The sequence below is a fragment of the Ascaphus truei genome, chromosome 21 (genome assembly GCF_040206685.1).
Source record: "Ascaphus truei isolate aAscTru1 chromosome 21, aAscTru1.hap1, whole genome shotgun sequence".
Classification (NCBI taxonomy): domain Eukaryota; kingdom Metazoa; phylum Chordata; class Amphibia; order Anura; family Ascaphidae; genus Ascaphus; species Ascaphus truei.
The window spans coordinates 26,030,310-26,052,643 of NC_134503.1; the positions used below are offsets into that span (position 1 = coordinate 26,030,310).

Consider the following 22,334-nt stretch of genomic DNA (forward strand, 5'->3'; position numbering starts at 1 on the left):
ATTAGCGGCGCAATGAGTGACGGGTATCGGGCAGTAATGTCTGCCTCGGATACCTTCATCTCCGGCGGCGGCGCTTCTAACACTGCGGACATGTCACCGACCGCAAAATCTTTTGGGAACTTTGCTTTTGATTTGGTGCTCGACGCCAAATTGGGCGATATTGTCATTCCAAAAGCTCACCTACACATACAACATCTCCTTTCATTCAGGCGGGATTTGGCAGACTTTCACGCGCCTGGCAGTGTAGAAAGGGTTACGGTGACTTTGGTTACGAGACCCCTGGGCTGCGCCGTGAACTTAGGCGAACACTGTCGCACATCTCCGATCACAGCTAAAGAAAGCCAGTGTGTGTATGTATTGTATGTCTTTATTTATATAGCGCCATTAGTGTACATAGCGCGTCACAGCAGTAATACACGTGACAATCATATAAATAACAAATAATACAAATAACAGAGCATGGGAAGAAGCGCGTCAGACATTAAAGTGACATTGTAGAAGAGGAGTCCCTGCTCTGAAGAGCTTACAATCTGATTGTGAAATGGAAACGTTGCATTTCGAATCCCGCTCTTTCAAACGCACCCCTCTTTCCCCCCCCCCCCTTCCTGCTGTCACCAGACGGTCTCCGTCACCAGCAGAGAGACGCAGAACACTGAACATGGCGGCACACAGAGGGAAACCGGTACATCCATCACTTGGCAGGGATTAAGCCGATTCTTAACACCGTTTTTACCTTACATGAAAACATTCACATTTCTGTTTGTTTTTCCCCGTTGAGTTTTTCCAGACTTCATGCAAAATGTAGAAACATAAAAAGTATAAAGTTCCGCGCCCCAAATTGTGAAGACATTGTCACATATTGGGGATTTCAATGTTACAGTGAAACATATAACATCAGTGAGAAAATCTATTAAATCGACAGTGATTTGTTCCCAACCCGTGAGTGATACAGTGTATCGTACAAAAATGTGCTTTTAAATAATCAATACACACGTGAAGTGAAACACAGGCCTCGTCCACGGTGGGAGGGCGCTCGAGCGCCGGGACGTCAGGCGCTGGGCGATTACTGGCCAGTTAGTTCCGCGCTCGTTGGGGCATGTCGGGGGTGTGGCTATGACGTCACAGGCGCTCTCATTGGGCGAACCGCTCACGTGACGCGCCAGCGAACGGCCAAATCAAATTGATTTGTCTCGCCTAGCAGCTGAGCGCCGTGCACGCGCGCGAATCGGCAAGCATCACGGCAGTGTGCAGAGAGGGGGGGCAGTCACGGAGAGGGGGGGGCAGTCACGCAGAGAGGGGGCGGTCACGCAGAGAGGGGGGGCAGTCACGCAGAGAGGGGGCAGTCACGCAGAGAGGGGGGCAGTCACGCAGAGAGAGGGGCAGTCACGCAGAGAGGGGGGCAGTCACGCAGAGAGAGGGGCAGTCACGCAGAGAGGGGGGCAGTCACGCAGAGAGGGGGGCAGTCACGCAGAGAGGGGGGGCAGTCACGCAGAGGCGGGGGCAGTCACGCAGAGAGAGGGGCAGTCACACAGAGAGGGGGGGCGGTCACGCAGAGAGAGGGGCGGTCACGCAGAGAGAGGGGCAGTCACGCAGAGAGGGGGGGCAGTCACGCAGAGAGAAGGGCAGTCACGCAGAGAGGGGGGGCAGTCACGCAGAGGGGGGGGCAGTCACGCAGAGGGGGGGCAGTCACGCAGAGAGAGGGGCAGTCACGCAGAGAGGGGGGGCAGTCACGCAGAGAGGGGGCAGTCATGCAGAGAGGGGGGCAGTCACGCAGAGAGGCGGGGCCGTCACGCAGAGGGGGGCGGTCACGAAGAGAGGAGGGCGGTCACGTGGAGAGAGGGGGACAGTCACACATAGACGGGACAGTCATGCAGAGAGAGAGGGGGCAGTCACGCAGAGAGAGGGGGGGCAGTCACGCGGAGAGGGGGCGGTCACGCAGAGAGGGGGGCGGTCACGTGGAGAGAGGGGGACAGTCACGCAGAGAGAGAGCGGGCAGTCACGCAGAGAGAGGGGGGCAGTCACGCGGAGAGGAGGGCGGTCACACATAGACGGGACAGTCACGCAGAGAGAGGGGGACAGTCACGCAGAGAGAGGGGGACAGTCACGCAGAGAGAGGGGGACAGTCACACATAGACGGGACAGTCATGAAGAGAGAGGGGGGGCAGTCACGCAGAGATAGGGCAGTTACGCAGAGAGAGGGGGGGCAGTCACGCAGAGAGAGGGGGGAGGTCACACAGAGAGACGGGGATGGACGCAGAGAGAGGGGGGAGGTCACACAGAGGGGGGGATAGGGAGGCCATACAATGTACCGGGTTTAATTAACCCATTCAATTCCAGAACCCCTAATACATCGCTGGCACTGGGTGGTGTTAAATATTCTTGATGTTTATACAAAGCTATTTTGACATCGTTGGTTCCCTGCACATCTCCAGCGACCGACCCTCTCTCCTCATCTCCCCTCTTCTCTCTCTCGTCCCTCTCTCCTCATCTCCCCTCCTCTCTCTCTCGTCCCTCTCTCCTCATCTCCCCTCCTCTCACTCTCGTCTCCCTCTCATCATCTCCCCTCCTCTCTCTCTCTCATCTCTCTCTTCCTCATCTCCCCTCCTCTCTCTCTCTCGTCTCCCTCTCCTCATCTCCCTCTCCCCCCTCATCTCCCCTCCTCTCTCTCTCGTCTCTCTCTCTTCTTCATCTCCCCTCTTCTCTGGCTTTCGTCTCCCTCTCCTCATCCTCCTGTCTCCCTCTCCATCTCCCCTCCTCTCTCTCTCGCCTCTCCTCATCTCCCCTCCTCTCTCTCATCTCCCCTCCTCTCTCTTCTCTCCTTTTGCTCCTCTTCCTTACCTCCTCTCCACTCCCTTACCTCCTCTCCCTTCCCTCCTCCCTTCAGTGTGCATGTGGAGGTAGGGTGTTTATAAAACCCTGAAACAATCCATTATTACTGAAAGTAGGAACCTAGTTTAGGCCTGGCCTTCAGGAAAGTCAGAGCTCATCCCGATGAAGAGACTGTGATGTTGTAAGCTGTGTGAGGCCCGTACAATGACAGGTTGTCAGTCTGTCATCACAGCTGATAAAATAGGCAGTGATTTTGTACCCCTGCTCTAATGTCCTGTGCTAATAGCGGTCTTCCGTCCAGAGACGGGTACATCTGTTCCACGTCTTGATACCTTTTAGTGGACCTAAGAGTTCTTCATAGTGTACAGAGCTTTCACGGATACACATATTGAAGAGACCTGTGAGGTCTGGGAAGCTCTGTACACATGAAGAAGAGACCTGTGAGGTTTGGAAAGCTCTGTACACGTGAAGAAGAGACCTGTGAGGTTTGGAAAGCTCTGTACAGGTGAAGAAGAGACCTGTGAGGTTTGGAAAGCTCTGTACAGGTGAAGAAGAGACCTGTGAGGTTTGGAAATCTCTGTACAGGTGAAGAAGAGACCAGTAATTCCCATGCTGTGCTGTATAATGCATTGCAGGACCATGGCAGGGGAGGGGTTAATATTTCAGTGATCCCGTCCCCCGATTACGGAGAATACTAGAAACAAATGATTGTGCTGCCGGCCGCGCAGACGCGCGAGCCTCGCACACTTTAATTTGTGGAATGATTTAAAGACGTTATATATATTTTATTTTTTCCCCCGTCTTTCAAATCATTAGCAGGTTTTTTTGTCTGCCGCAGAAGATTAATGAGTCCCGGTGATGTTTAATTACCGTTCCTCGATCACATTTACTGAATGGAAAGGACAGCGACTGCAGGAGTTTTGTTTTGAAAAGGAATATAATTAAAAACAAATATATGTATATATTTATTTTTCCCCCGTGTCAGACTTGTTCAGCACAAGTTAAAATATAGGCCGTCATAAAGATACGGGGGCGGTAATATTAGGCGATTAGTTATTACCTCCCTGATAATGATCGTGCTGTGCTGCATAATGATGCCGAGTATCTGTATACGTTTCCATCCCCTGTTGAGGACGTGCTGCGCTGTATAATGATGCCGAGTATCTCTGTACGTTTCCACCCCCTGATAATGATCGTGCTGCGATGTATAATGGTGCTGCATATCTCCAGCCCTCCAATAATGAACTAGCTGCCCTGTATAATGATCCAAAGTATCACTACCCTTCCGGCCACCTGCTGCACTGTACAATGATAATAGGTAAACAGCCAGTAGTGCTGGGGGCTCAACTCCAGACCTCAAGCCCCTCCCCCAACAGGTCAGGTTTTCAGGATATCCCTGCTTCAGCACATGTGGCTCAATCAGTCCCTCCTTAAGCACAGGTGGCTCAATAAATCTTCGACTGAGCCACCTGTGCTGAAGCTGGGATATTCTGAAAACCTGACCTGTTGGGTGGGGGGTAGCTTGAGGACTGGAGTAGTTTGTTACACTCAGTACTACTCTACGCTGCAGCACATTCCTCTCCTGTCTCACCTCCCTGCTCTTTACCCGCAGACCACGCCATGTTCAAGCTGACGTATCTGAGCACCCACGATTACAAACACCTGTACTTCGAATCTGACGCGGCCACGGTGAACGAGATCGTGTTGAAGGTCGGTATGAGTCGGGCGCGGGAGGGTTCGAGGCCCCGGGTCACCGCCGGGCGGATCGCAAAGCGGATTCTGCGCACGCGCAAATGGAATTGTTGCCGTGAAAATCACGGAAATCACAAATGACGTTGCACTTGTGTGCGCCCACGTGCTAACCTTATATTTCTATGTGTGCGCCTTAAGCATATACCCAAACCCCTCGCCATCCACCCCCCTCCTTGGTATTTTGGCGCATACAAGTGGAATGGCGTATTACCCACAGATTAATGGAATCCAGCAAACCTCCCAGCACCCAAAGGGTTAAAAAAAAATAACGCTTTTTTTAAATACGGCTTTTTAAAAAAAAGAAAAAGCATTTAATATCTCCAGGTGTTTTTGTTTTTTAACCTCATTATCTTTAGTATACACCAGCAAATTGTGATGCAATCAGCGGCCAAAGAGATAAAGGGGTTGGACAGCCACAACCAAATTTGACTAGAAAATAGAAACAAATTCATTGCATTTAAAAAAAAAAAAAGCATTTTTAAAGGGAGGCTTAAAATGTTTTTTTTTTTTCCTGACCCATGAGACGCTGACCGTGACCATGTAAAAAGTCAAAGGTCAACTTTGTCCCCGTGACCGCAGCGTTTGCGTTCACTCAGAGAGTAAGCGGGCCGATGAGATCTTATTTCCAAAGCCTTTTAGCGGCTAATGGAGCAAAGCAGGCCGCTCGTTATCGCTTGTCTTAACCCAATCACTGCCTGTGGTTGCAAAGGGGTTAATTAGATAAAAGGGACCTTCTGTTGAAGGAACGCTTTTGTGGGAAATCGCTTCCAAAAAAAACAAACAAGCCTTTTCAGGCTGGGAATCCTAAATATGACCGCCGTGTTTCTACAATGGGGTCTGCAGCGCGGTGACGGGAGCGCGGGAATCTGCAGGAAGAGGAGGGGTACTGCAGCGCGGTGACGGGAGCGCGGGAATCCTACTCTGCAGGAAGAGGAGGGGTACTGCAGCGCGGTGACGGGAGCGCAGGAATCTGCAGGAAGAGGAGGGGTACTGCAGCGCGGTGACGGGAGCGCGGGAATCTGCAGGAAGAGGAGGGGTACTGCAGCGCGGTGACGGGAGCGCGGGAATCTGCAGGAAGAGGAGGGGTACTGCAGCGCGGTGACGGGAGCGCGGGAATCCTGCTCTGCAGGAAGAGGAGGGGTACTGCAGCGCGGTGACGGGAGCGCGGGAATCTGCAGGAAGAGGAGGGGTACTGCAGCGCGGTGACGGGAGCGCGGGAATCCTGCTCTGCAGGAAGAGGAGGGGTACTGCAGCGCGGTGACGGGAGCGCGGGAATCCTGCTCTGCAGGAAGAGGAGGGGTACTGCAGCGCGGTGACGGGAGCGCAGGAATCCTGCTCTGCAGGAAGAGGAGGGGTACTGCAGCGCGGTGACGGGAGCGCGGGAATCTGCAGGAAGAGGAGGGGTACTGCAGCGCGGTGACGGGAGCGCGGGAATCCTGCTCTGCAGGAAGAGGAGGGGTACTGCAGCGCGGTGACGGGAGCGCGGGAATCCTGCTCTGCAGGAAGAGGAGGGGTACTGCAGCGCGGTGACGGGAGCGCGGGAATCTGCAGGAAGAGGAGGGGTACTGCAGCGCGGTGACGGGAGCGCGGGAATCTGCAGGAAGAGGAGGGGTACTGCAGCGCGGTGACGGGAGCGCGGGAATCTGCAGGAAGAGGAGGGGTACTGCAGCGCGGTGACGGGAGCGCGGGAATCTGCAGGAAGAGGAGGGGTACTGCAGCGCGGTGACGGGAGCGCGGGAATCCTGCTCTGCAGGAAGAGGAGGGGTACTGCAGCGCGGTGACGGGAGCGCGGGAATCCTGCTCTGCAGGAAGAGGAGGGGTACTGCAGCGCGGTGACGGGAGCGCGGGAATCCTGCTCTGCAGGAAGAGGAGGGGTACTGCAGCGCGGTGACGGGAGCGCGGGAATCCCGCTCTGCAGGAAGAGGAGGTGTACTGCAGCGCGGTGACGGGAGCGCGGGAATCCCGCTCTGCAGGAAGAGGAGGGGTACTGCAGCGCGGTGACAGGAGCGCGGGAATCCTGCTCTGCAGGAAGAGGAGGGGTACTGCAGCGCGGTGACGGGAGCGCGGGAATCCTGCTCTGCAGGAAGAGGAGGGGGTACTGCAGCGCGGTGACGGGAGCGCGGGAATCTGCAGGAAGAGGAGGGGTACTGCAGCGCGGTGACGGGAGCGCGGGAATCTGCAGGAAGAGGAGGGGGTACTGCAGCGCGGTGACGGGAGCGCGGGAATCTGCAGGAAGAGGAGGGGTACTGCAGCGCGGTGACGGGAGCGCGGGAATCCTGCTCTGCAGGAAGAGGAGGGGTACTGCAGCGCGGTGACGGGAGCGCGGGAATCCTGCTCTGCAGGAAGAGGAGGGGTACTGCAGCGCGGTGACGGGAGCGCGGGAATCCTGCTCTGCAGGAAGAGGAGGGGTACTGCAGCGCGGTGACGGGAGCGCGGGAATCTGCAGGAAGAGGAGGGGTACTGCAGCGCGGTGACGGGAGCGCGGGAATCCTGCTCTGCAGGAAGAGGAGGGGTACTGCAGCGCGGTGACGGGAGCGCGGGAATCTTTGCTCTTCAGGAAGAGGAGGGGTACTGCAGCGCGGTGACGGGAGCGCGGGAATCCTGGCTCTGCAGGAAGAGGAGGGGTACTGCAGCGCGGTGACGGGAGCGCGGGAATCCTGGCTCTGCAGGAAGAGGAGGGGTACTGCAGCGCGGTGACGGGAGCGCGGGAATCTTTGCTCTTCAGGAAGAGGAGGGGTACTGCAGCGCGGTGACGGGAGCGCGGGAATCTTTGCTCTGCAGGAAGAGGAGGGGTACTGCAGCGCGGTGACGGGGTACTGTACGCGATGCTCTTGCCCGCTGCCCATTTTGGCTTGCACGCTAACCCTCTACGTGTCTCCAGGTCAACTACATCCTGGAGTCGCGGGCGAGCACGGCGCGCGCTGATTACTTCGCCCAGAAGCAGAGGAAGCTGAGCCGGAGAACCAGCTTCAGTTTCCAGAAGGAGAAGAAGCCGGGGTAACCGGCGAGGCGGCCACGGCGAGATGGGGCGCCGTGGCAAGGAGGGGCGGCCGTGTTGAGCATGGACGACCGCGGTGAGGAGGGGAGGCCGCAGTGAGGACGGGTGGCCGCGGTGAGGACGGGTGACCGCGGTGAGACAGAGAGCAGCACCCCCCTCCTCCTCTTTATAATGTGGACACAAGCGGACGCTTTGCAAGGGACAAGCAGAAAACGGCCTGTTCCTCTCCTCCCTGCCCCCGACACACAGACCCTGAAATAAATCTTGTTCTTTTTCATCGAAAAATCTCGCCCCCCTAACCCTCTCACCGCTTACCAATACGGCATCCAAGAGCCGCAGCGCCTGCAGGTATTACCCGCTGGTGGCCCTCCCCGAAGCGTGTGCCCCCCAGATCAGCGCGGGCAGGACAGACTTGCTGGGATTGAGCTTCTGACCTGGTCCCCATAGGGATAAAGTCGCCGCCTGTTTCACTGGCCGAGTAATGGTCGCACAGGACTGTGTGGGGGTGTGTAGTGTTAGAGGTTGTCATGTGATTTCTCAAATAAAAAGGGTGAGTAAGATTATGGCGTCCGCTGGCGTCCTTCCGGTAATCCTAACGGAGGGAATTGGGTGCAGAGACCCAGATGCACAAAGCTTTGTCATTTAATATCACGTTAACATCTCGTTAAGACTTTCTCCCGCAAGAGGCGTGAGCTAGAGCGGCCGTTAGAGATAATGACATGTAAATTATATGCAAATGAGGCGTTATAATATTGCATAGCCACTTCGTGTTACCGTTCGTGTTAACGAGGGGACTTAGCGTGACATTAGTTAGGTCCGACCTAAACGTGGCGTCACACCCAGACACTAATATAGGGTACTTACAGAGTATGGATGGGGGTAACCCCACAGTGAGGTATAATGTATATAACAGCGTTATTTCCCTCTCCTCTCTCACCGTGAGTTAAACATCTATTTCAGGGTCTGGGTGGGAGTAACACTAAGACATAATTACCGTCACGTTATTGGAAGTTATAGGGTCTGGATGGGAGTAACACTAAGACATAATTACCGTCACGTTATTGGAAGTTATAGGGTCTGGATGGGAGTAACACTAAGACATAATTACCGACACGTTATTGGCAGATAACACAACATGATTCTACTATAACGTGTCGGTAACCTTATGCTAATGAGATGTAGAACAGACACTGTTTCTGTATATAATTAGATATGAGGATACACAGTAACCTCAGTGAAAATAACAGATCTTTATGTAACTATGTAACCAACCCATCCCCAATCATTCGAACCCGTCCTAAACCATCCCAAATCAGTCCAACCCATCCCAATCATTCCAACCCATCCCCAATCATTCCAACTCATCCCAATCATTCCAACCCATCCCCAATCATTCCAACCCATCCCCAATCATTCCAACTCATCCCCAATCATTCCAAATCATCTCCAATCATTCCAACCCATCCCAAATCATTCCAACCCATCCCAAATCATTCCAACCCATCCCCAATCATTCCAACTCATCTCCAATCATTCCAACTCATACCCAATCAGTCCAACCCATCCCCAATCATTCCAACTCATCCCCAATCATTCCAACCCATCCCAAATCATTCCAACCCATCCCCAATCATTCCAACCCATCCCAAATCATTCCAACCCATCCCAAATCTTTCCAACCCTGCCCAAATCATTCCAACTCATCCCCAATCATTCCAACCCTGCCCAAATCAGTCCAAATCATGCCAACTCATCCCAAATCATTCCAACCCTGCCCAAATTTTTCCAACTCATCCCAAATCATTCCAACCCTGCCCAAATCATTCCAACCCTGCCCAAATCAGTCCAACTCATGCCAACTCAAATCCAATCCAATCATTATGCGCCAACCAGATATCCCGCACTGTACTATATAATATATATAAATAATATAATAACAGATGGGATACATGGGACAGTGAGAAAAAGGAGTTTCTATCCCGAAGAGCTAACACTCTAATCAGCCTTTGGGGAGACGCTCAGGAAGAGTAGGAGTAAATGTGAGAGCATTGGCTAATTTAAGGGGGTTTGCGCTTAGGGTAGGGGGTTAATTTAGGGGTTTTAGCGGTTACGGTAGAGGGTAAATTTAAGGGGTTTAGTGGTTTGGGTAGGGTGTTAATTTAAGGAGTTTAGCGGTTTGGGTAGGGTGTTAATTTAAGGGGTTTTAGCGGTTCGGGTAGGGGTTTTACCTTAGCGGCGAAGTGACTGGTGGCATGAGGTTTCCGGTGGTGGGGTGAGCCGCGGCGCCACGGCAGCGACCACATGGATATGCACGCTAGGTTAGGGATTAAACGCTGTGTTGAACAGGTGAGTCTTCAGATGGGTTTTTGAAATTGAGAGAGAAGGTGCGTGGCGGACGCAGGGCGGGCGTTGGAGAGGTAAGCGCAGCTAGAGGGTGTGTAGCTGGGACAGAGATGTAGTGACACGGGGTAGAGAGGAGACAGGCCTGAGCAGAGGAGAGAAGCAGAAGCGGGAGGAGAGAAGCAGAGCCTGAGCGGGAGGAGAGAAGCAGAGCCTGAGCGGGAGGAGAGAAGCAGAGCCTGAGCGGGAGGAGAGAAGCAGAGGCTGATCGGGAAGAGAGAAGCAGAGCCTGAGCGGGTGGAGAGAAGCAGGGCCTGGTCAGGATGGGATAGAAGCAGAGCCTGATCGCAAGGAGAGAAGCAGAGCCTGATCAGGAGGCGAGAAGCAGAGCCTGATCGCGAGGAGAGAAGCAGAGCCTGATCGCAAGGAGAGAAGCAGAACCTGATTCCGAGGAGAGAAGCAGAGCCTGATCCCGAGGAGAGAAGCAGAACCTGATCGTAAGGAGAGAAGCAGAGCCTGATCAGGAGAGAAGCAGAGCCTGAGCGGGAGGAGAGAAGCAGAGCCTGATCAGATCGCAAGGAGAGAAGCAGAGCCTGATCAGATCGCAAGGAGAGAAGCAGAGCCTGATCGGGAAGAGAGAAGCAGCCTGAGAAGGAGGAGAGAAGCAGAGCCTGAGCGGGAGGAGAGAAGCAGAGCCTGATCGGGAGGAGAGAAGCAGAGCCTGATCCGGGGGCGAGGCGAAGCAGACCCTGATCGTAAGGAGAGAAGCAGAGCCTGAGCGGGAGGAGAGAAGCAGACCCTGATCGTAAGGAGAGAAGCAGAGCCTGAGCGGGAGGAAACAAGCAGAGCCTGAGTGGGAGGAGAGAAGCAGAGCCTGAGCGGGAGGAAACAAGCAGAGCCTGAGCGGGAGGAAACAAGCAGAGCCTGAGTGGGAGGAGAGAAGCAGAGCCTGAGTGGGAAGAGAGAAGCAGACCCTGAGCGGGTGGAGAGAAGCAGAGCCTGATCGGGTGGAGAGAAGCAGAGCCTGATCGTGAGGAGAGAAGCAGAGCCTGATCGTGAGGAGAGAAGCAGAGCCTGATCGCAAGGAGAGAAGCAGAGCCTGATCGCGAGGAGAGAAGCAGAGCCTGATTGGGAGGAGAGAAGCAGAGCCTGATCGGAAGGAGAGAAGCAGAACCTGATCGGAAGCAGAGCCTGAGCGGGAGGAGAGAAGCAGAGCCTGATCCCGAGGAGAGAAGCAGAGCCTGATCCCGAGGAGAAAAGCAGAGCCTGAGCGGGAGGAGAAAAGCAGAGCCTGAGTGGGAGGAGAGAAGCAGAGCCTGATCCCGAGGAGAGAAGCAGAGCCTGATCCCGAGGAGAAAAGCAGAGCCTGAGTGGGAGGAGAGAAGCAGAGTCTGATTGGGAGGAGAGAAGCAGAGCCTGAGCGGGAGGAGAAGCAGAGCCTGAGCGGGGGGAGAGAAGCAGAGCCTGATTGGGAGGAGAGAAGCAGAACCTGATCGGGAGGAGAAGCAGAGCCTGTGCGGGAGGAGAAGCAGAGCCTGATCGTGAGAAGAGAAGCAGAGCCTGAGCGGGAGGAGAAGCAGAGCCTGATTGGGAGGAGAGAAGCAGAACCTGATCGGGAGGAGAAGCAGAGCCTGAGCAGGAGGAGAAGCAGAGCCTGATCGCGAGAAGAGAAGCAGAACCTGATCTTCACTGCAGCGTTTTGACTAGATGAAAGGTAGAAAGTGGGGAGGCCTGTGGTGGAGAAGATTGCAATAGTCCAGACGGGAGAGAACGCGGGCACGCATTAACAAATTCTACATACAGTGTCTGCGCTACATCAAAAAATAATAACATTACATGTCAATATCATTAGAGATAACAGGAGGCACAGTAATTACCAGATAACATTAGAATAACACCGGGCCAGGAGAAAATAGAAACATGTTTATTTTTCAGAAAAAATGGGAAGTAAACCCCAAAGCCGGCGCTCTAGCTCAGGGAGAAAAGGGGGTGCGGCAATGTGGATAATCCCTATTTGGAGCTTTAAGTGTTCAGTCCCGAATCGTGTGTATAATCCACTTAGGTAATGAAACCAGCAGGCAGCAGAGAAATAGCGGCCCAGAGAAACAGGTGAGGGGAGTGGCCGCGTCGCGGGACGCGCAATGAAGGAGCCGCACGGTACCGAGAAACCCACCTCCCGCCTATCCCCCACACCGTTCTCTCACACTAATGAAGCCATGCCGGAAAATAATCATAACCGGGAAATCACAGGTTGCCGTGTTCCTCTGATTTATTGAAAAATTAGAACAAAGAGCTCACCCCTCCCTCTGCTACGTGTGAATGAGCACACCGCGCTAACTCGGCGTCCAGCCCCGGGGAGCCCGCGTTTTCCCCAGATATTGCTTTGTAACGAGGATTTAAATGGCCACATCCAATAGGAAGTTGCAACCGGTGCAGTCGCAGCTGCCTTTTGACCTGAGATTTTTGCCGCCATTTTGTTTCCCCTGAAGGAGATTTAACTTCACTGATAATTATCTTTGGAACCTGGGATTCCCCCTACCCCCCCCCCCCCTCTATGCTGAAAATAGGGGCATTTGACTCGGGACCCCCTGTTCCCACGCTGTAAAAACAAAATGGAAGCCTAACAAAAAAAAAACCCCAAAGGAACTGCTCCTTTACGGGTAATTAATCTTCCTTAGGGAGCGGATTACATCGATTAAATGTTATTTTTTGCCACTATGTTGGATTGACCCCATACTTGTCATTTTTACAGACATGACCTTTATTTGATATCCGCTAAGCTGACGCGTTTCTCTCACGTACCACTAAGGTTGCGGCCAGGGTGGAGTGAACCGCGCGTGCGCGCTCACACTCTGCGCGATCAGAGTGATAACTGAATGTCCTTGTCCAGGGTGAGGGTGCGTGCGCTTCCTGCTTGGCGAGACAGCCAACTTTGATTTGACTGCTCGCTGATGCGTCACGTGAGCGGTTCGCCCAATGAGGGCGAACTGTGACGTCATGGCCACACACCCTGCAAGCGCAACTAGCTGGCCAGGAATCGCCAGGCCGAGCAGAGCGCTTGACTTCAACTTTAGGGGTTTTAGCGGTTAGGGTAGGGGGATAACTTTAGGGGTTTAACGGTTAGGGCAGGGGGATAACTTTAGGGGTTTTAGCGGCTAGGGTAGGGGGATAACTTTAGGGGTTTTAGCGGCTAGGGTAGGGGGATAACTTTAGGGGTTTAACGGTTAGGGTAGGGGGATAACTTTACGGGTTTAACGGTTAGGGTAGGGGGATAACTTTAGGGGTTTAATGGTTAGGGTAGGGGGATAACTTTAGGGGTTTTAGCGGTAAGGGTGTGGGCTTAACTATGGGGGTTTTAGTGGTTAGGGGATAACTTTTTGGGGTTTAGCAGTTGATGTAGGGGGATAACTATGGGTTTAGCGGTTAGCGTAGGGGGATAACTTTAGGAGGTTTAGTGGTTAGGGTAGGGGGATAACATTAGGAGTTTAGCGGTCAGTGTAGGGGGATAACTTTAGGGGGTTTAGTGGTTAGGGTATGGGGATAACTAGGGGTTTTAGCGGTTAGGGTAGGGGATAACATTAGGAGTTTAGCGGTTAGGGTTGGGGGATAACTTTAGGGGGTTTAGTGGTCAGGGTATGGGGATAACTTTAGGGGTTTTAGCGGTTAGGGTAGGGGATAACATTAGGGGTTTAGCGGTTAGGGTAGGGGGATAATTTATGGGGTTTTAGTGGTTAGGTTAGGAGTATAACTTTAAGGGTTTAGTGGATAAATTAGGGGGATTAATTTAGGCGTTTTTAGTGGTTAGGATAGGGGCTATGGGTAAAGGATTAATATTTTTAGGGTTGGAGTTAGCGTTTGTATTAGGGGTTAAGTTTAGGGTTAGTTTTAGAGGTTACGTTTAGGGTAAGGGTTAAGATTAGTGACTTACCTCGGCTGCGACGCGTCTGGCGGGTGACCGTCCCAACCAAGTGTCCAGGCACGGATTTTTCAACCTCGCAGCGTAACTTAAAATGTAGCAGGCCCATCTGGTATCAACGGGGTTAATTGGCTTGCGGCCCCTTTTGGCAATTCATGGGTTCATTTATGCAGGGTACTACATTTGTTCCTAAAAGCGGATAAACCCCCTGACATGAGTTATGCAGAAGAAATGACTGGGATTAGCAGTGATTTAGGAGTTACTGCAAGCTATTGTTTTCATTACGGTAAAGGATTGTTCAGCAAACTAATTAGATTTCTGGGAGATTGGGGTTTTGTGCGTCGGCTGCTGGAGTGGGGGCAGCGTGTCACAGGGGCTGCTCTGAAAGAGGGGGAGCAGAGGGGCTACCTGTGGTAGAGGTAAAGTTAAGGGGGTTGGGGTACCCTTATATTTTGTGGCACAGAAGGGAGAAAAATGATGTTCTTTGAACCGTAACGATAGATCCTTTTATACTGTATGTTCATACTATAACTCCTATTAACCCATATAACCTCTCCCTATAACAACTCCTATTACCCCATATAACCTCTCCCTATAACTCCTCCTATTACCCCATATAACCTCTCCCTATAACTCCTCCTATTACCCCATATAACTTCCTATTACCCCATATAACCTCACCCTATAACACCTATTACCCCATATAACAGCTCCCTATAACTCCTCCTATTACCTCATATAACCGCTCCCTATAACTCCTCCTATTACCCCATATAACCGCTTCCTATAACTCCTATTACCCCATATAACTGCTCCCTATAACTCCTCCTATTACCCCATATAACCGCTCCCTATAACTCCTCCTATTACCCCATATAACCGCTCGCTATAACTCCTCCTATTACCCCATATTACCGCTCCCTATAACTCCTCCTATTACCCCATATAACCGCTCCCTATAACTCCTCCTATTACCCCATATAACCTCTCCCTATAACTCCTCCTATTACCCCATATAACCGCTTCCTATAACTCTTCCTATTACCCCATATAACCTCACCCTATAACACCTATTACCCCATATAACAGCTCCCTATAACTCCTCCTATTACCTCATATAACCGCTTCCTATAACTCCTATTACCCCATATAACTGCTCCCTATAACTCCTCCTATTACCCCATATAACCGCTCCCTATAACTCCTCCTATTACCCCATATAACCGCTCCCTATAACTCCTCCTATTACCCCATATAACCGCTCCCTATAACTCCTCCTATTACCCCATATAACCGCTCCCTATAACTCCTCCTATTACCCCATATAACCGCTTCCTATAACTCTTCCTATTACCCCATATAACCTCACCCTATAACACCTATTACCCCATATAACAGCTCCCTATAACTCCTCCTATTACCCCATATAACCTCTCCCTATAACTCCTCCTATTACCCCATATAACTTCCTATTACCCCATATAACCTCACCCTATAACACCTATTACCCCATATAACAGCTCCCTATAACTCCTCCTATTACCTCATATAACCGCTCCCTATAACTCCTCCTATTACCCCATATAACCGCTTCCTATAACTCCTATTACCCCATATAACTGCTCCCTATAACTCCTCCTATTACCCCATATAACCGCTCCCTATAACTCCTCCTATTACCCCATATAACCGCTCGCTATAACTCCTCCTATTACCCCATATTACCGCTCCCTATAACTCCTCCTATTACCCCATATAACCGCTCCCTATAACTCCTCCTATTACCCCATATAACCTCTCCCTATAACTCCTCCTATTACCCCATATAACCGCTTCCTATAACTCTTCCTATTACCCCATATAACCTCACCCTATAACACCTATTACCCCATATAACAGCTCCCTATAACTCCTCCTATTACCTCATATAACCGCTTCCTATAACTCCTATTACCCCATATAACTGCTCCCTATAACTCCTCCTATTACCCCATATAACCGCTCCCTATAACTCCTCCTATTACCCCATATAACCGCTCCCTATAACTCCTCCTATTACCCCATATAACCGCTCCCTATAACTCCTCCTATTACCCCATATAACCGCTCCCTATAACTCCTCCTATTACCCCATATAACCGCTTCCTATAACTCTTCCTATTACCCCATATAACCTCACCCTATAACACCTATTACCCCATATAACAGCTCCCTATAACTCCTCCTATTACCCCATATAACCGCTCCCTATAACTCTTCCTATTACCCCATATAACCTCACCCTATAACACCTATTACCCCATATAACAGCTCCCTATAACTCCTCCTATTACCCCATATAACCGCTTCCTATAACTCTTCCTATTACCCCATATAACCTCACCCTATAACACCTATTACCCCATATAACAGCTCCCTATAACTCCTCCTATTACCCCATATAACCGCTCCCTATAACTCTTCCTATTACCCCATATAACCTCACCCTATAACACCTATTACCCCATATAACAGCTCCCTATAACTCCTCCTATTACCCCATATAACAGCTCCCTATAACTCCTCCTATTACCCCATATAACCGCTCCCTATAACTCTTCCCATCACATCCTTATAAGGATGCTCAGTAATTCCTACCTTTCTGCTGGGTTTTCTATAGACGTTTGGGACACATCGCAGAAAGTATGTTTCTTGTCCTATAAAGTCCTGAGACACCACAGGGCTGTCATTTAATGTCACGGATTTAAAGGCATATCCCCAAACTATTGACCCTAATGTCTCCCTAATTTCCATTCCGAGTCTGTTCACGTGTCTTCAGCCCATGGATGTGCAGGATGGGAAGTGGAAGGGTTAATGGGAGCGGCGTGCTATGTTTGCGATGCCCGCCTGATGGCAGCTGTCCCAGTAATGTCACCAGCTTCTCATTCCTTGTCCCTGTTCTGTCACGTTGTACATCGCACAGCTGGGCGAAGCACCCACCCGTGCACCCGACATGACAATTACAAGGGTCCGTTGGGGACCTCTGATCCGAAGAGCTTACACTCTTCTTTACAGTGGCAGAGGTGCGGGGGGAATGCGCGAGGACACAAGGTTTCGCAAGCTTAGCCTCAAAAATTAAAGCAGGACAAGAAATCCTATGAAATAAGCGAGCCAGACTTTCATACATCAGTGAGGGCTGCACTGCAGAGACTCCTGGCTTCCAGGGAGCATGGGTTACACAGCAGGAAAGTGACTGTGTGTGTGTATCAGTGTGTGTGTGTGTGTCTGTGTGTATCAGTGTGTGTGTGTCTGTGTGTATCAGTGAGGGCTGCACTGCAGAGACTGCTGGCTTCCAGGGAGCATGGGTTACACAGCAGGAAAGTGACTGTCTGTGTGTATCAGTGTGTGTGTGTGTCTGTGTGTGTCTGTGTGTATCAGTGTGTGTGTGTCTGTGTGTATCAGTGAGGGCTGCACTGCAGAGACTGCTGGCTTCCAGGGAGCATGGGTTACACAGCAGGAAAGTGACTGTCTGTGTGTATCAGTGTGTGTGTGTCTGTGTGTATCAGTGTGTGTGTGTGTCTGTGTGTATCAGTGAGGGCTGCACTGCAGAGACTGCTGGCTTCCAGGGAGCATGGGTTACACAGCAGGAAAGTGACTGTGTGTGTGTATCAGTGTGTGTGTGTCTGTGTGTATCAGTGAGGGCTGCACTGCAGAGACTGCTGGCTTCCAGGGAGCATGGGTTACACAGCAGGAAAGTGACAGTGTGTGTGTGTCTGTGTGTATCAGTGTGTCTGTGTGTGTGTGTGTCTGTGTGTGTCTGTGTGTATCAGTGTGTGTGTGTCTGTGTGTATCAGTGTGTGTTGTCTGTGTGTATCAGTGAGGGCTGCACTGCAGAGACTGCTGGCTTCCAGGGAGCGTGGGTTACACAGCAGGAAAGTGACTGTCTGTGTGTATCAGTGTGTGTGTCTGTGTGTATCAGTGTGTGTGTGTCTGTGTGTATCAGTGTGTGTGTATCAGTGTGTCTGTGTGTATCAGTGAGGGCTGCACTGCAGAGACTGCTGGCTTCCAGGGAGCATGGGTTACACAGCAGGAAAGTGACTGTCTGTGTGTATCAGTGTGTGTGTGTCTGTGTGTATTAGTGTGTCTGTGTGTGTGTGTATCAGTGAGGGCTGCACTGCAGAGACTGCTGGCTTCCAGGGAGCATGGGTTACAAAGCAGGAAAGTGACTGTGTGTGTGTGTGTGTGTGTGTGTGTGTGTGTGTGTGTGTGTGTGTGTGTGTGTATCAGTGTGTCTGTGTGTATCAGTGTGTCAATGTGTCTGTGTGTATCAGTGAGGACTGCACTGCAGAGACTGCTGGCTTCCAGGGAGCATGGGTTACAAAGCAGGAAAGTGACTGTCTGTGTGTATCAGTGTGTGTGTGTGTCTGTGTGTATCAGTGAGGGCTGCACTGCAGAGACTGCTGGCTTCCAGGGAGCATGGGTTACAAAGCAGGAAAGTGACTGTGTGTGTGTGTGTGTGTGTGTGTGTCTCTGTTTGTCAGTCTGCTCTGTGTGTATCACTGTCTGTCTGTCTGAGTCAATCTTCTGTATGTGTATCAGTGTGTATCTGAGTCAGTGTTTGTGTGTATCTGAGTCAGTGTGCTCTGTGTGTATCAGTGTGTGTGTCCGAGTATGTGTGCTCTGTGTGTATCAGTATGTATGTGTGTATCTGTGTGTCCAAGTACGTGTGCTCTGCGTGTATCAGTAGGCATGTGTGTATATATCAGTCTGGTGTGTATGTGTGTGTGAGAGAGAGAGTCAGTCTTCTCTGTGTGTATGTGTATCTGTCAGTCGGCTCTGTGTGTGTCAGTCTGGTCTGCATTTCATTATATGTGTGTGTATATGTATGTATGCACAACCAAATTCATGTACCCGCTGGTGTATACACGAGTGCAAGTCTTATTATAACTTTATTGTCCATTATGGCCTTCCAGTCGCCCATAAAGCCCGTTACCCCATTGCCCCCAGTCGGACACTATGAGTGTGTAGAAGCCGTGTTTGGAAAGGTGCCGCCCGGCATGGTAATTATACTGGGGGTGCCTGGAAATAACGGTGGCCGGGTCAGTGAGTCGGAATGACTGTCTAATAACACACACATCAGTGCACAATGCGGCTCTCTTCCCGAGCTGAGTAATGACCACACGCTCACATTACGTGTGACAACATCGATCATCGTTGCAGATCACAGCCAGAAATTGGTTTTGGGGTAAAAACAAGATTTTTTTTGTAAAAGACTTCTTTATCTGATCTTATTTTAGAAGTGATGTAACTTAACGTAACCTGTTAAACGTATCACAGGCCCGGCGTGGAATTACACCTTTCACCCCTTTGGCAAAGCATTGGCGGAGTCTTATGGAGTAACACCACTTAGGCATTATCACCCTAAATCTTACTAAGGACGGTGAGTATAGTGATAAGTTATTTTTGGATGTGGGAATGCCCCCAACCCCCCTTTTGCTTTACATGAGGGCAAAGCAGGGGGTCTCTGGAACTGGAATGGAGGTTTTTCAGCTCCTGCTACCCATGTAAAAAAATAAAGGGGAGGGGACAGCAGCTTTAAAACAGCAATACGGCTTTTCCCCTTTATCTTTTTATGTATATGTAACGCGTGTGACAATGTATAATCCTACATTCTTACCAGAGCTGGCAATCGTGTGCTGCTCCTGGTATATATCTGTTATTATCCTGATTGTGTGCCTAATATAATGGCCGCTTCAGTCAGTGTAACTTAGCAGCTACAATGTAACCTCATATTACTAAGGTAATATTGCCTATTGTTACAGTTTGCAGCTCAAACTGCTGGCAACATTTGCAATAAATGATCCCAAACCGGAAAGTTTTGCAAAGATCTTGCACTGCTGGGGAGGTGTGACGAAGCCTGCTATAGAAATCACAGGATGCTTTAAAGCTGCAGACCAAGCGATATCGTACATGTGTGTGTTTTTAATAAATCAGTTCTGTACTATGAGAAAATACTTGTAGAATTTATTTTATTTTTAAACAACTCTGAATTACATTTTTTATGTATTACAATGTAACAATATTTTTTTGTTTCTATAGCAACCATTTACAAAGTCACATCCCCTTCCTCTTCTGAAACAGGCTCTGGCACACCCCTTCTTGAGCCCTGCCCTCTCTCTAGCAGTGCACCAATTGTATCTAGTGCCTGCCTGGTCACATGATCTTCCCACAGAACTTTGCATCTTTGGTCCTCTTCTGCTGCCCTGACAGCCATTTAGTGAACCCCCGATCCGAATCTTCGCCGATCGATCACAGGAGAACGGATCGATCGGCAACTTAGCTAATTACTTATAATTGTGTGGATTCTATTGATGCACATATTGAAGGGGAAAATAATTAAGATTAAAAAAAATAAACGGCAGCTTGGAATGCCTCTTTAAAGAGGGAATCCAAACGATATCCTACATGTGTTTAATCAAACATACAAAACCAGTCACTATTATCTAATACTATAGAACTGATTTATTTAAACAAAAAACACATAAGATTTCATGTTTTGCTGCTTTAAAATACTCGAGTACCAGGAGGTGTAGCCTCTCGATGCCCGGCGGGTTAGAGTTTGGCGTTTGTATGCAGCATCCTTGAGACTCAGCTAAATGGGAAGCCGTGACTCCCCTGGCCCTCGTGTGGCACAGAGCGCTGCCAGCTCCCTGGTAATTAGGGAACCTGGATATCTGAACGCAACTCTTCTCTGAGCAACTAATGAAGACTTCAGATGAATGCTGGAACAGCAGAACTCACCCCGGAGAAACAAACCCACGGAGAGCGCTTTGGGGGTTATTATCCCTTCACAGTCGGAGAAGTCTGCAGTTCGGCTGCATGCGGCATTAAGCAATATACCTATAACAGGCTAAGCAATGCGTTGCAGGCCGCCCCCTGGCAGGGATAGGGTTAAACCTTTTGCCTCCAGTGCCTCAGCGGTGGGAAATGTTGCATTTTATGAGATACGCTAAATAAGCAATTACTGCAATATTTATATATCTGTGAATCATTGTATCTGTCTGTGAGTCTGTCTATGTATCTGTCTATCTCTCACGCTCTCTTTATCTATGTCTGTGTGTCTGTCTCTATCTGTCTATCTATCCGTCTCTCTGTGTCTCTGTATCTATCTGTGTATCTTTTTATCTATCTGTGTATCTTTTTATCTATCTGTGTATCTTTTTATCTATCTGTGTATCTTTTTATCTATCTGTGTATCTTTTTATCTATCTATGTATCTTTTTGTCTATCTGTATATTTTTATCTATCTATGTATCTTTTTGTCTATCTGTATATTTTTATCTATCTATCTGTGTATCGTTTTATCTATCTTTCTATCTAATTAGTGCCTCTGAGTTGGGAAAATATAGAATTTTATGAGAAACGACTAAATAACCAGTGACTGCAGTATTTATCTATATATCTCTGTTTATTGTAGCTATCATATCCACATACACAGACACGCACACATTATACCTCCAGAATGCATGTGAAGAAAAGCGTTTTGTATTTTACATAAGTCCATGTGAAACTATGCCAGGAATGTACCCTCTGCAGAAATAATAATACATGGAAAGATATATATGTATATATTTATGTGTGGCTGGAATATAATGCATTCCCACAGATTAAAAATGTATTTAAGAGGTGTTCACTGCACAGGGTTGTGTTCCACATCATTACGTTAGAATTGAAGACATGTAACATTGTATAGTGCAGGACAGGACTCCATTTAACACTGTGTGGGTCCTAATGGGACCAGCTCAACCAGTTAAAGCGTCGGGTCTGGCTTTTTTTGCATTCCTAAATAGTTTTAGTATTGTAACCAAACAGAGCTTGTACCAGAACCCTGACCCCCTTCTTAAAATGTGTTTAATTGGGATCAAGATGAAAGAGAGCAGATCTAGCCAATTTGTACCAAAATCCATCCACAGGAGTTATGGAATCAGACAGAACTGGCAGTGATTCACAGACGCCATTCCATCTTTTATATCATCATATCAAGTTATTACATCATCCAGAAACGGCATCTCAGCATGCACGTGATGTCATTAGAAAGACATTGTCATCCTGCAAAACATATTCCCTTCTATACATGTGATATCATCATACAGGCGTGACGTCACCATGCAGAATGGTTATTCCATTGTATGGGTGATTATCATGTGTCACCGTGCAGAATTCCATCATCCATGTGATGTCATCACACAGAACTGGTGTTTACCGTGCACGTCGTGATGTCACTATTATGCAGAAGCTACTCCATCGCACAGACGTGTGGTCTTCATATAGCGTGATGTCATCATACCGAACTGGTATATGCGTCATGCGCGCACATTATCATAATTAAGTACTAGTATTTCCTCATGCAGCCGTGATGTCGTCGTGTAGAATTTGCGTCGTCACACAGGCCTGCTTCCCCATCATGCAGATACGATAGAATGTTCCGGCTTTAATTAATATTAAATAATAACACGGAGT

The 22,334-nt window shown here is 49.9% G+C and overlaps 1 protein-coding gene across 2 annotated transcripts in view; it reads left to right on the forward strand.

Moving 5' to 3' along the window:
• MAPKAP1 (MAPK associated protein 1) overlaps positions 1-8,139 on the forward strand; it is a 172,963-nt gene extending 164,824 nt beyond the window's left edge. For both annotated transcript variants that reach the window (XM_075579403.1, XM_075579404.1), the window contains exons 11-12: positions 4,442-4,539; positions 7,463-8,139. In XM_075579403.1, the coding sequence (XP_075435518.1) occupies positions 4,442-4,539; positions 7,463-7,582 (218 nt within the window). In that variant the 3' untranslated portion in view covers positions 7,583-8,139. The remainder of the gene's footprint in view (positions 1-4,441; positions 4,540-7,462) is intronic.
• The last annotated feature ends 14,195 nt before the right edge of the window (positions 8,140-22,334 follow it).